Source organism: Lactuca saligna, chromosome 5 (genome assembly GCF_052625555.1).
Source record: "Lactuca saligna cultivar CGN05327 chromosome 5, ASM5262555v1, whole genome shotgun sequence".
NCBI classification, from domain to species: domain Eukaryota; kingdom Viridiplantae; phylum Streptophyta; class Magnoliopsida; order Asterales; family Asteraceae; genus Lactuca; species Lactuca saligna.
In genome coordinates this window covers 228177951-228192286 of record NC_136421.1, presented here as the reverse complement: position 1 = coordinate 228192286, position 14336 = coordinate 228177951, and the positions used below count along the sequence as shown (strand labels likewise).

The window sequence follows — 14336 nt, the reverse complement described above, 5'->3', positions numbered from 1 at the left end:
AATGCTATTGGAGGATATTTAGGTTGGCGGGCGCCTGAACTATATATAAAGACCAATTCCTCGATAGGAAGATGAAGATGCTGCAAAACAAGGAAGTGGGTTTGGTGAAGGTGCAATGGCAGCACCGAAAGGGTTCAAAGTGGATATAGGAACCCCAAGAAGAGATGAGAGAGCATTATCCAGAGTTATTTGAAGCAGTGGACTTCGAAGATGAAATCTGATTCAAGTGGGGGAGAGTTGTAATACTTGTTTCAGGTATGAGTTAATACATTATATTTTAAGTTTTCATTTTAGGTGGCCACGACGTGGTGGAGCCTCACCACGGCGTGGCAATATTTTTTTGGATCGTAGCGTTTAATGACCCACCACGGCATGGCCATAAGTGTCAATGTCGGCCATCTGGATTATGTTTGCAGAATACTAGTTGTCTTTATGTTGCATGTTATGTATGTCAAGCGGGGCGAGGCTCGATGTATGTTTGGTATGCAGTATTTTGGGGGAACTCACTAAGCTTTGTGTTTACGGTTTATGTTTATATTTCAGGTACTTCCGGTTCCAAAGAGAAGAGTTCAACGTGATTGCATCACATCCATTGGTGTTCCGTATTTTATGACTTATTTTGTACCCTGATAACTTTTGATACTTTTCTATACTTTGATGGGCTTTAGGAATATGGTTGTTTTGGTTGACTTACAACAAAAATTTTACCTTGTAAATTCTAAGAAATTACATTCGGTGTCAAAAAAACGGAGTTTTAAGTCAATAAATAAAGACTTATCAAAAACATATTATACAAGTTAGTAAGTGTTTTTAATATTCCTTTATACAAACACTTAAAATAGTTTATTAATGTAACAAACGTAATAAATATAAAAGTAATAGTTTATTACTATAAACCAATAAACACTTCAAATAATCAATCACAAACACCCCTTAGAAGTTAGAACCACCGTTAGCATAAATATAAAAGTAATAGTTTATCAAACAAATACACAAAATTTTGCCATAAAAATATATTAATGTCACGTATAGGTTCTAATTGAATTAAGAATACATAGATTTAGATTATTAAAGCAAATGATCATATATATGTTGATCAGCCAAATATATATAATTACTTGTTGCAATTTTATTTATCTTTAAGTTCACCCGTGACCATGTGTAGACTTTCTATGTAAAAAATTAGTTGTAATGTTATTTTTATTGATTAATTAGTATAACTATATTATTTTTCTATATGCAAGTGATGTACCACTGGTTTTAACCATCACATTCAGAGAAAAAAACAAAAAGGTTTCACATGCACTAAAAGTCTTTTATATATTACATGATTTGATTATCCAAACCGGATAACTTTACTCTCTCTCTATATATATAGACAGATGGCCCATGTGAGCTTAAGAGGAAAAGTGAAAAACTAAAGTGTGTGAAAATGGAGATGAAGGGGTTATATTTATTGAAGGTTGTGGTGGTGATGTCGATGGTGGTGGGTGGTTGTAAGGGTGATGTGAACGCCTTCAGAGACTGCTACGCCAAATGCTTCATTTTCTGTATGATTGAACCCGACAAAAGCCTCTGCACATGCACTACACAATGCCTCAAAGAATGCATCTTTCCATCTCTTCCTCCTAAAACAACCACCAATTCCATGTCCACTATTCATCATCCACATGCACAAAACCTTGCTTACTGCAAGCTCGGCTGTGCTACTTCCCTATGTTCTAACTTCAGCAAACCAAACAATCCAGGTATATATATATCCACTATGTATACACATATAACATTTGTATATATGTGTAAAAATCTTGAGATCTTATATATGGCCTATGTGATTTCACTTACATGTATAGATGTTTTGGTCATCAATGATCACTCTAGCACTGAGACTGGACTATTGAATATACACATGTACGAATGTATGCATGTGTATCATGTTAGGAATAATCTAAGTATACAAAAGGCATAAATATACATATGTTCTCATTTATTTGTCCCCTTGACATTATTTTAAAAGGTGAAATTACATATATACTTGTGTTACATTTTTTTTTTCTACAGATGGGAAGAATGTGGAGAGCTGTGTGGGGTCATGTTCAGACAAGTGCACTATGAGTTACTCATCTTCACCACCTTGAAAAACACTGTTTTGAACTATAGTTGATTCTTACTTTTTTTTTTTAATGTATTATTTTGTTTTCATTCCTTTAAATGTATGAAAAAGGATTACCCGGATCATTGTATAAGTCATTATTGTTGTAGTGTTTGTATTTGAGGAATCAACCTTGAGATTTTATTTGTAATGAGATTGAACGTCAATGTTAGATGGATAAATTTAAATTTAATTTGATCATGTTCATTGTGATTATGTAATACGATAATTAATAATCTAAATCATATGTAATCTATGATAAGATAAGCTATATTATATAATTTGGATGTTTTTTTTTTCATTTTAAAGTTGAAATAATAAAAAACATATATGAAGTAATCTTGTCTTTATTTGACCCGTGAAGTTGGGTGCGTGCTGTGCTGCCCGTGAAAGACAAATGATAGCATGCGAGGAAACCTAAAAGTCCAAAAAACACACGGACCAAGATTCTATTTCTATACAATAAAAGGGCAGCATCTGTAGGATCATCGGACAAGAACAAATCAACAATGTCCAATAAAACAGCCTCGATTTAAAAACATCTATTATAAATACATTTACAAAACAAGTGATACAAATACAATGTCTTGACTTAATTGAGAGACACGAGACACATACATGAGACTTCCCATATTAAGTCCTAACTTTTATAAATCAGTTTTGATGTTTTTTTTTTCTTCAAGTGTCATTTCCTTAGATACTCATCAATTGGATTATGTAAGGAAATCAAAATTTGGATTCAAAAGATTAAAGATGATTTTTACCACTTCAATTGACAAATTAGGGTGTAATAGCCCCAAGTGATGACGTTTGAACAGGAATATGCCCAAGGGTGATATTTCAACTTTCATTAAAAGATATGTTTAAAACATTCAAACAAGGAAATACAAGATAACAGACACAATTAAACATATAATGGTGAATGAATTTAGGAATTGGAAAAGCTCGTGTTAGCATGCAAAAAGCCCACAACAGATTGGATAGGAATAGGATATGATAGGATATAATGTTTACATAAAGAAGAATAACTCCTAAAATCTGTTTGATTAATTCAACACCTCATATGATAAAAAGGCAAACAGATACCTGAGAGACCAAAATGGCATTCATTGTTCATGGAGAATTTTCAGGGGTCTTCAAAGATGAAACAGCTGTTGTTGTAGATTCTGTATTGCCTTTGTGTTGTGTAACCATAGCACGAAACTCATCAACAATGGAAGAATCTTTAAACTTCAAAGCAAAAGTTGAAAGACTATCTTTCCCTTCTTCACCTGTACTATTCAAACAAGCAAATGTGATCCCTCTCTTCTCCATATTTGTGAGTTTCATATCAGGAAAGATACTCGCATTCAATATCAATCTGTAATTCCCTCTAGCTCTCATCACAAGTCTGGCTTTCCCAATTCCACTTCTTGAAACATTCACTTTCAATTCCCCTTTCCCACGTTCTTTCCACCCTCCATCAAGAAACTCAAACAGCACAGAATCTGCTGTGAAAACAGCTCTTTCATTCTCCTCACCTGTTTCCACATGGACTTCTTGCATCGATTTGTTTCCCTCGGTTTTCTCAATTCCATTGGTGCCAAAAGAAGGGAAACTCGGATTCTCACTTTTTGTAATTGAGCCAAATGAAAATGATGAGCTTGAAAACCCTGTTCCTACAAGTCCAGTGAAAGCATTTTGACCACTTGAAAGGTGTTGGAATGAGCTAAAGCTGTTGCTTTTTTCATCGTTTTCAACTTTTTTGCTTTCAGTCTCTTTTTTCGCCTCACATTCAGCCTCCTCTTTTTGGATTTCAGGTTGTTGATCACCACCATCTTCTTGACTTTCAGTTTCTTTTTTTGCATTATCTTGAGATTCTATTTCCACCACTTCTGAAGCTATTTTTTCAGTTTCTTTTTTTGCATTATCTTGAGATTCTATTTCCACCACTTCTGAAGCTGTTTTTTCAGTTTCTTCAACATTAGTGAGTGTAACAGGAGTGGGATCTGTAGGGGGTATTAATTGGATTGATGCAAAAGGATTAGATGAAGGTGCAGATGGTGTTTTCCTGCGGACTTTTACAATTCTTCTATTGGCTAGTACTTCTTCACTAGCTTTCTTGAATGTGCCTGGTTCTTGATCAAGAATATCATCTTCTTCATCATCAAGACCAGGGTTATCTCTTGATAATTCTCTTCCAGCAGCTCTTTTCTTGGAAGGTGGAAGTGTGTTTTCTGTGTCTCCCATCACAGAATATTCAAATCCAACAGAGCTATTCACAGACTGATGATAAAATAATTTTATTCTGCATGTTTTAAAGAAAAAAAAACAGTTGTATGTTAGGATTTCTAATGATGTTATGTAAATTGGGTACAGATAGAAGAAAAAGTTCTGGTAATCTCAGGATGAACTAGAGAACACTAGTACAGAAACAGAAACACAAATTATGTAGCTCCATAGTATATTTATTACATAAACTTGAATAAACAACCATATTAGACTATTAGTAATGTTAAGAACGAGTTATCCACACGATAAAGCTACTGAAACCTTCAGCAATGTTTCAAAAACAGAAGGCCTCTCAAGTGTCAAACAGTATGTTACTCCAAAAATGGCTACTTATCTACCTCCGAGTGCTTCACAAAACTTCTTTTGCACCTTTTAATGTAATTGAACATTGAAACATGCTACGGCATCGTATCCTCAAAGACAAATTTAAGGAAAGCAAAGAAATTAGGGATTTTAACCTAATCTTACTCGGTTTTCTACTCTTCCAGGAAGATATTAAGTAAATTAACAAGATGGATCAAATTTGAGCACAATCGAAGGATATAGCATCACAACTAGTAGCAACGAGACGGGCAATTACGAACATTGCCACGATTGAAAGAATAACAACAAGAATCGTAACAAAGTTCAGCAGAAACTTAAAATCAATCTATTGGCAACAAATCCACGTCCAACGTTACTACAACAAGGAGGAAGGCGATAAGTTTTACCTTGAAAGTGGTCCGATGTGGAGCTTCTATGCTTATTTTTGCCGTAGTTTCAAGGGTGTGCGGAAGCTTGTGTTTATATACATGAACCCTAGGCTAAGGAGTAGAATTGGTTAAGACATAAATCATATCAAATTAGATAGGGAATAATACACCTGGCACCCTGCTTTTAGGCCGATTACTAATTTAGTAAATGTAGATTTCGTTCATTTTTAAAGAGTTATTTTTAATTAAAAATACCATAAACAACCAGAAAAAACATGATAATTATAAGCCATAACAAAAAGGTTGGTTCAAAAGAAAATTTTGTCATATGGGAGGGTTTTTTTTGGGAAAAATAAGCTCGAGTTTTTCTACTTTTTTTTTTTTTTTTTTTTTTTGTCTAAAACCGAAAGATTATCGGTCAGCTTGCTTAAAGGGTCAAATCGAAAACATTAAAAAGAAAAATGAAGGTCTTTTTCAAAAAATAATAAGTTGAAGTTTAATACATTAAAAAATCCAATATATAAAGTTTTTTAGGATGTAAACCTAAGTAAAATGATCTAAATATTTCGTTTATAATTGAAATACCCTCAGTATGGATAGCTTGGAATGATCATTTAGAAATACTTTAAAATTGGTTTCAGAGCCATTTTAGTAAATAAATTGTGTAAAAGTCTCATAGCTTCAAATGTTTTAAGAAGTATACGAACGCATAACAATCAACAGAAGAGATATTGTAAAGTGCATAACTATTTCAAACATGTTTACATAAAAGTCTTCTAAATGTTGTCAAGTTCTTTGATCTCTAAATCTACTAAATCAACTAATAACCTAAGCACGCGGTAAAATAATAATAATAATAATAAAAGAACATGGTGTTTGGGGAGCATAATAAGTAAATGTGAGGATTAGACCTTTCTAAAATAATATGTAAAAGGAACACAGATCAAACATAATAAGTAATAACATATAATATCCAACCCAATTTTCTTTTCTCAAAACTTCATCAAAATCTTCAAACTCAGAACTTGGAGAAAAACATTCCATAGATAAGAGTACATTGTTATAACATTATAAACTTCAAAAATTTCCTTAGTCTCTCTTTAAGGATTCCTTTTTACCTAAAGGGGTTGACTTGATGGTTAGATGATGGTTGGTTTGAGGTTATTTGGACGGAAATCAGATTCTAATTCAAACGATAATGTGTAACATTAACAAGTTAATCAATTAGTATACTTAGACATCATATAAAAAAGATGTAATTACTAAGTTGGTAAATCAAATCGCTTATTCAAAAAGATTAGGTTATATGAGTCACCCAAAAAAATGATTTATCTTAGATAAAACAATAGGATATCCCGAGCAAATACAACTGTTGAATGGATGAAGAAAACCTTATTTGCTTTGTATGTAACCATTTTAGCTTTAACAAAAAGAAGCCTAGCAAACCCAGACAAGAAGCACACTACATTTAGATGAAACAAAAAATACTATATGACTGTTGGTTGTTTCTGAATTCCCACACCTATAAAGTATAAAATGTGTCTACAAATCACAATAAAAATGGCTTCAAAAAAGAATATCTCGATTGATAAAAACATCTACCAACTCTTTGTCAAAAAAAAAAAAGAGGCTCACTCACTCACTCACTCACTGTTTGTCTTGGTCTTGGTCTTGGTCAGCATCGTTTCCATTAACAAGTACAGCACCATCTGTAGAATCATTATCCATGCCCACACCACCTTCTTCACCATCAACAAATTCATCCTCCGTTCCATTCTGAAATGGATTTCTATATTATATATATATATATATATATATATATATATATATATATATATATATATATATATATATATATATATATATATATATATATATATATATATATGTAAATACAAGCTATAGTATAATTTTATATGTTTTTTTAGTATTATATGTAAATAGTAAATGCGAGATATAGTTTCAAGACTTCATCGTTTTAGAAGTATTAATTACAGAACTAAAACAATGAACATGAAAAAGAGAAAATAAGATTATAAATATAAAAATACTTTCTAGCAAATTTTAGAAAATATAGTTTAAATTTAATTAAAAATGATTCTTAAAAAGGATTTTGTCATTAAAAAAAAAAATACTATATTACAATGGAATGAGCAAATTCTATTCACCCACCAATTCTGTAGTATCAAGAAGTCGCAATTACATAGATATCTTCATGGAAACATGAAGAAGAAGAAGAAAGAAAAGGTACCTCATGATCTAAGCCTCCATTTTCCATGGGTTCATCAACATCCAATTGCATGTTTTTAAAAGTCTCCACTAGATTCATATGTGATCTATCAACATACTTCACATACTCCGCTGCTGGAAGATAACTACCCCTATTTTTTTTATTAAAAAAAAAATCACATTTAAACTTAAATCCATTATAATTTATAATGTAAGAAGAAAAACAAATGAAACCTTGTCTCTGCAGCCTTTTGTTCGACCTCAAGTGCAATTTGCCAGTCCTCAAACATATTCGGGTACTCTTGAGGATCCGCTAAAGATTCTGCAGCTTTCTGGTTAACCTGTTGTCATCATCATAAGTTTGAATTTTAATATACATATAAATATATTCTAATTCTAAACAAAGAAATTAAATATGAAAAAGTAGTGGAATTCCGAAATTAACCTTGTTAAGGTCTTTTCTCCAAAGGGCGACTATCTCTGAAACCTTGCTGGGAAGATAAGATCGTGCCATTAGAGCAGCTTCAGGTATCCGATTGCTGGAAGGACAGTAATATTTCAGCAATTGTATCTTGATAAATGTTAAATGTGTTTTATTTTATATTATAAAATGGGATAGGATGGGATGGGATGATTAATTAAAGGGTTAACCTGTCAATTAACAGCTGTAAACAGTCTTCTAATTTGCCCAACATAAAGAGACAAGCAAATGCAACGTTGTTTTTTCCGTTTTCTTTAGCAAGAGATGCAAGTTTTGATATCTCTTCAGCATCTCCTAAGGAAGAGTAAAGAAGTAATAAACCACTCAAATCGTTTGCATGTTTCAAACAATCCTCTGCCATGTCCAACTGCATTCCAATCATATATATTTTGTTAAAAAATATATAAATATATAAAATAATAATTCGATTTTTGAAACGAAAAATACCAATCCAGCAGACATGGCTAATTCACCCAATTGCTTCCATTTTGACTCGCTCTCTGCTACTAGTGCAATGTCCTGCACACATCAAGGAAGTTGAGATAGCTCTTTATAACTACTGAAATAAATGGAATCATAGAAATTAAATAATTTGTCAAAAGAATTGGAATCTGAAGGAATCATAATCTGTGGCAAGAATGGAATGGGATTCAATAATAAAAGTTAAATAATGTTCAAGTTTTTATTTATATCTACATATTTTTTGGTTTTTACTTAATTCAGTGTGCATATAATGAGGGTATTTTGGATTTATAATTAAAAAAAAAAAATGATATTTGTATATACAAACCTTTTGTTTATTGAAGATATATATATAACTGAATTTTTGTTTTTATTTATTTTAATATACATAACAAGGATATTTTATTCTTTTAACAAAAAAATGAAGAATGGAATTGAATTCCTTCCACCTTCCCTAGAAAACATAGAAACTGTAGGGACTCCAACAGAATTGAATTCCCTCTATTTAGCATTGCCAACCAAACATGCCCATGGAATGGAATCTCAGATTCCAATTCCACTAACACCCTTGGTTTCCCAAGTAAAGAGCTATTTATTTATTACCTTAGCAATATCAAGTTTACCAAGCTGAATAGCCAACTCAAATCTATAATCAGGATCTGTAGCAACTTCCAAAGCCTCTTCAACCATGCCCCGTGACTCCAGAAAGTGAGCAACACTATTGAAGAAAACAAACAGATTTTTTTTTAAATCTATATATTTAAGATACAAAATTTGTTAATAACAATATAACTTTTCAAATTCTACCTATTATAATGCTCCTTTGGGATTGAGGGTAAAACTCCATTAGCTCGCTCTATGTCTCCACGCATCACAAGTGTCTTGTACTCGATTAACGTCAGAAGCAAAGTGTATCCAACGACACTAAAATTTAAAAAAAAAAAAATTAGCATAAATGTTGATGACAATTGTTTGTTTAAGATTATTATACCCACTCACTTGAATTCTTTGTCAATGAGATAAACCCTGCTCTGATTAGCAAGATACCCAAGAAGATACATAGGTCGATCCAAATGGAACATTGTGTTAACCTGAAACAAATGTCACATTAAATAATTTTAAATAAATAAAAGAAGTGTAAGTTGCTATTATAATAATACCTCGCCACCAACACAATAGTTGAGTCTCCATGAAGCATTAGTGTATATAAAACAGTCTCCAACCCATAATCCAGTTCTAACTTTTTCATTTACTTCAAATAGAAGTTCAAAGGAATCTTCAATTCCTTGATCATCTACAGGTCTTCCACTATCCAGATGTGCTGATACTACATCACGCTGCAACATAACAAATTTTATATATTATTAATCACATTTTTGCACTACACACACACACACACAATGTACTTTGAACATTTTATCGGTTTAGCCACTTAAGTAAACCATTTATACTCTTTTTTACTGTTTATGAAAACCATTTTTTCTCATTAATTGGTTTTGAAAAACGTTAATATACCGAAAAGCAAAACTAACTTTCAATTTTGACCAATTTAGCCACTGAACTACTGTTACGCTTATTATAATAATAGTTTGATGGCTAAATCGACATTGTAAAAGTACATTGTGTTTTTATGTATTTTACCTTGATATAAACCCGGGTAACCAGCAAAATGGTTTTTTTAAGTATTTAACGGTCTAATTACTATAGAAAATAGTCAAATGGCTAAATTGATATAATGCTTTTCTGTATATTGCCCTTTGCACAAATGTAAATGGAGAAAAATGATAAAGATTAAGGATCTTACATTATATTTTAGCACGTAGAATGATGAATCACTGGAAATTGCCACCAAATCACCACTATCAGCCCAGTATAGGTTCTAAAAATGAAGAAAGAAAAACAAAAACAATGTTGTTTCATACACTTAAGTGGATGTGGTAACAAAAAAAGTGATATGGTAACATATAAGCAAAATCAAGATGAGGTCATGAGGGTAATAATTATTACTTTGACATTAACATCAATCCGTTGAATCAATCTGCACTCAGACCAATCATAAAAACATATAAAATCATTTGAGCACATTGCCAGCAAAGATCCTCCATATATTCGCTCAGCTGAAAATGTCGGCCTGATACTCTTCTTTTCCTGATTAAAAAGACCATCCAAAAAAAATAAAAAATGAATAGAATGAATAGAAGAGGGGCGATTTCGTCATTGATCAAATCATTAGGTATAGGGAGTTCACAAACCTGGAAAGATTTGTTAAAAATCTTGACTTTAGATGTGCTCTCTCTAACAGCATACTCACCATCTGTTGACCAAACAAATTCCAAAGCAGAACCAAAGGATCTATTTCTCCAAGCTAAAGCTGTATATATAATGTATTCACCATCACCACAGACAACCACAAACCTCCCGTTTGGATTGTGCCTCAAGCTCTGAATCAAAAAAAAAAAAATGACATAATCAACACAATTACAAACCTTTTGTCACCATATCTGATATTAGGGTTTTAGGAAGAAAAATAAAAAGATATATGAGGAAACAAGCACAACTTACTTGTGGGTAGAGATCACATGTTCCCAGCTCTTTAACTCCTAAAGGTAACCTCTCTCCATCAGAAACCTGAGAAGCAAAGAAAAAGGGGCAAAAAAAGTCATTTCACAGAAGAAGAAAAAAAAAGGACAGAAAAGGAATTATTATTTTTCGATGTCTTTGTAGGACAAAAAAGCCCACACCTCATGATCAGCACCCACGCTTTTGATGTTAACAGTCTGGATCTCATTATGCTTAGACCATATAATTTTCCCACTATTATCCATGCTAACTACAGGCTCCTCACGACCAATTTTCACCATTATGGTCCCTTCATCATATCCAATAACAACCCTGTATATAGGAGATCAATCTTATGATAAGAAACTTGAATATGCCTTAGATGCAAACACTAGTGCTAGACATGTGAATGTGTAGTTAGAAAGCATAGTTACCTTCGTGAACCTTTCATGCACCCAACAGCCCAGACCCTTTCAAGTCCATAATTCAATGTGTTCTCTAGTCTGCACCAGAAAAAAAAAAAAAAAGGGGGAATAAGGGGCAACCATGTCATTTGTAACCCTCAAGCATTCATAAGAACTTAGTTACCTATAAGTGGTGGAGTGCCATATACGTACAGTACCATCCTCAGAACCTGTAATAATTATTGGGAGTTCGGGATGGAAGCATACAGCAGAAACATTGTGTGTGTGACCTTCTAAAGTCTGGACACAACTTTTGGTTTGATAATCCCACACCTGTTTCAAATCTTTATTAGCATAGCCATACATACAGATTAGAAAAGAACATAAAGATTATAATTTATAAGCACAAACCTTAGCAGTGTGATCATCTGATCCAGTAATTAGATAGGGTTTATCGCCCCCAGTAAAATAATCCACACAATTCACTCCTTTGAGATGTGCATCAAGTGTGAAGTTAGGATCAGGTGAGCCAAGATTCCAAATCTAGAACAAGAAATAAATAAGAGGCAATGACATCAGCATTGCTGAAAAGACATTTTTGGCTGATGGATAATGTAAGAACTCTTGAAATTACCTTTATGGTACGATCAAGTGATGCACTTGCAAAAGTGTTGGTGTCTTTTGGATTGATTGTCACTTGCATCACATAATGGGAATGACCCTCAAAAATTTGAGTACAAAGCCAGTTCTTTTCCCAATCCCAAAGTTTTATAAGCATGTCATCAGATGATGACAATACATATGGGAGAGTGGGGTGAACAGCAACACATCTAATATAATCTGTATGTGCCTCGTATACTTTGACTTTATCCATTGTATTGTAATTGTATACCCGGATATACATGTCATCTGCACCTGCAACAACCCACTGCTTGCGTGCTATGAACTTTGCTGATCTGACTGTGAATAAATTATAAGCATCAAATATCAGATATAAGTTTCAGGGGTACAACCATGAATGGGAATAGATGTTATAACAGAAATATCAATCACAAACCTGGTAGCTCAGTAACCTCAAACGATTTTGCCATAGTCTACAATAACAAAGACCAAATAACTTTTGTTAGCTAAGATTCAGTATATATGAACCTATAATTATGTCTGTCATCAACAGTTTTGATTCTCATTCCCAATAAGTTTGTTAGCTAGGCTTCAATGTAAATCTAAATCGTGACATTCTATACCAGGCCATGGATTTAGCTCCATATACACAATGGGTGGGGAAAAGTGGAAAACTATTCCAATTTATATTACAATGAAAAGAATTTGAACCCAGAATTGTGTGCTCCTCAACTGTATCCAACTGCATTTCTACACTACATGGATAGGAAGTATCATGGGATAAACATGAACTGATGAACATATGTATCTTTGAAGGTGCCTGATTATCTTCATTGCAGTATATCACTTTAACTAGAGTACTAGACCTCACTCTTACTTTGAATCATTAAAATGGTTTCATACCTGAGACTGGTAATCCCATATGCAGACTGTTCCCGAATACAAACTTGTGAGGATCCTGTGAAAAGACAGAAGTAGACACGTCCATCAATAAATAAACATATAACCACTTCATCACAAATTCACATTGAGGCTCAAAGTTAAGCTATTAAAAATATAGAAGCCATAACCAAAAGGAGCAACGTCAGCCAATTTCAGAACAAGAAGAAAAACAGTTACTAACATGCATACTGGTATACTACTCTATGACATGTGAATCGTTACCATGGTTCCGTAGGATGCAGGTCCACTGATTTTACTCTTTCTGATCTTTGAGCAAGCTTCCTCTGCATAAAAAATAAGTACTTATCATTATCGAACAAATGTTTTGCAATAATATCAACACGAATTGAAGTAACTAAAGGTACCTTGATATCGAGCCTGAGAGGCTGTCCCAGAGCGAAAAAGAAACACCAACAATTGAAGTTCCAACATTAGTAATGTGATTGAACAATGATAAAATGTCAATTCATCAAAGATTCAAAACCGGATCTACACTACAACACCAAAAATGAGAATCAAGTAGAAATTGAAAGCTCACCATTGTTTAATATCAGAATTAAGCCTTAAATCGATTGTTAGCTCCTGAACCCTAAGATTCGAGTGAGCGATCCCACAAAACAACTCGAACTGAAAACGATTGAGCAACAATGAATATCCTTCCCAATTGAGCGATTTGATTGAGATCGAAAGGTTCCTTGTGCTTTTGTAACAACGCCCCTCTGATTCGTGAGCGAGGGATTGATGAAAGGGGGTGGGGTTTGAAGATACAAAGAAATACAGTATAATTTTGTTTAGTTTTTAGTTTTTATTAAATATTTAAAATGAAAATGATTTATTGCGTCATCTTTGGTTTGCACCACCGTTGCTTGATCGATCCAACCTGTTAACTTGTACGGCAAAGATCAAAATCTCCAAGTTAAAATCTTTTACCTATCTTGGCCAAAATAACGCCGAAATCACGATAAAACCTATATTCATCAAAAAAAAAATTACTATGTTTTTTGAATAGCTTTTAAAAATAGTTTATTAGTTTTTTAACTTTTAAAAAGATAATATTAAAAAAATATTTGTATATTTAAAAAGCGTTTTTTAAAATAGTTTTTTAGATAGAAAAAAATAAAACTGAAAAATCTTGATTTTTTTTAGTTTTTTAGTCATTTTACTCCTAAAAAAAGTTTCTCTTATCCAAACACTTTTTAAAATCTATTTTTCCTAAAAACCATAAGCTAATAAGTATTTTTCTTAAAAATCACTTTTATGATAAAAAAAAAAAGTTAACCCAAACACACTCGTAAAGTAGTCATTTTTGTTGATTATATAGTGATAAGATCAGTTGAGAACTCATAGTTTTCCGAGAACCCGATAATTAAAAGTAGGTTATATCAAAATTAATTCATTAAGAGCATGATCGTCATCTTATCAATCTCATTTAATGTTTAATTTTTTGTGTTATTAGAAATATTAATAGAAACTAAAGAAAGATCTTCACGTTGCGGGGGTTAGAAGGTATTCTATTGTAAAACATG

The 14336-nt window shown here is 32.6% G+C and overlaps 2 protein-coding genes and 1 pseudogene across 3 annotated transcripts; 1 reads left to right on the top strand and 2 right to left on the bottom strand.

The window, feature by feature from the left end:
* Positions 1-1359: 1359 nt before the first annotated feature.
* LOC144997580 (thionin-like protein 2) lies at positions 1360-2350 on the top strand. The gene is made up of 2 exons (XM_078957474.1): positions 1360-1748; positions 2059-2350. Exons 1-2 carry the CDS (start codon positions 1433-1435, stop codon positions 2133-2135), a joined length of 393 nt encoding a protein of 130 aa, XP_078813600.1. The 5' UTR covers positions 1360-1432; the 3' UTR covers positions 2136-2350.
* Positions 2351-3125: 775 nt separating this feature from the next.
* On the bottom strand, positions 3126-5263 carry LOC145045797 (nuclear pore complex protein NUP50A pseudogene; annotated as a pseudogene). Its single transcript, XR_013681885.1, has 2 exons — positions 5131-5263; positions 3126-4436 (listed from the first exon to the last, which is right to left on the bottom strand). The product of XR_013681885.1 is annotated as a nuclear pore complex protein NUP50A pseudogene (transcript).
* Positions 5264-6561: 1298 nt separating this feature from the next.
* Positions 6562-13582, bottom strand: LOC145045794 (coatomer subunit beta'-2-like). Its single transcript, XM_078994108.1, has 24 exons — positions 13349-13582; positions 13176-13196; positions 13033-13094; positions 12772-12826; positions 12305-12341; positions 11882-12207; positions 11659-11790; positions 11432-11580; positions 11278-11346; positions 11026-11176; positions 10847-10912; positions 10537-10725; positions 10292-10432; positions 10089-10163; positions 9445-9621; positions 9284-9375; positions 9092-9208; positions 8888-9002; positions 8270-8341; positions 7993-8189; positions 7787-7880; positions 7576-7682; positions 7364-7493; positions 6562-6888 (listed from the first exon to the last, which is right to left on the bottom strand). Exons 1-24 carry the CDS (start codon positions 13349-13351, stop codon positions 6760-6762), a joined length of 2706 nt encoding a protein of 901 aa, XP_078850234.1. The 5' UTR covers positions 13352-13582; the 3' UTR covers positions 6562-6759.
* Between the last annotated feature and the right edge of the window lie 754 nt (positions 13583-14336).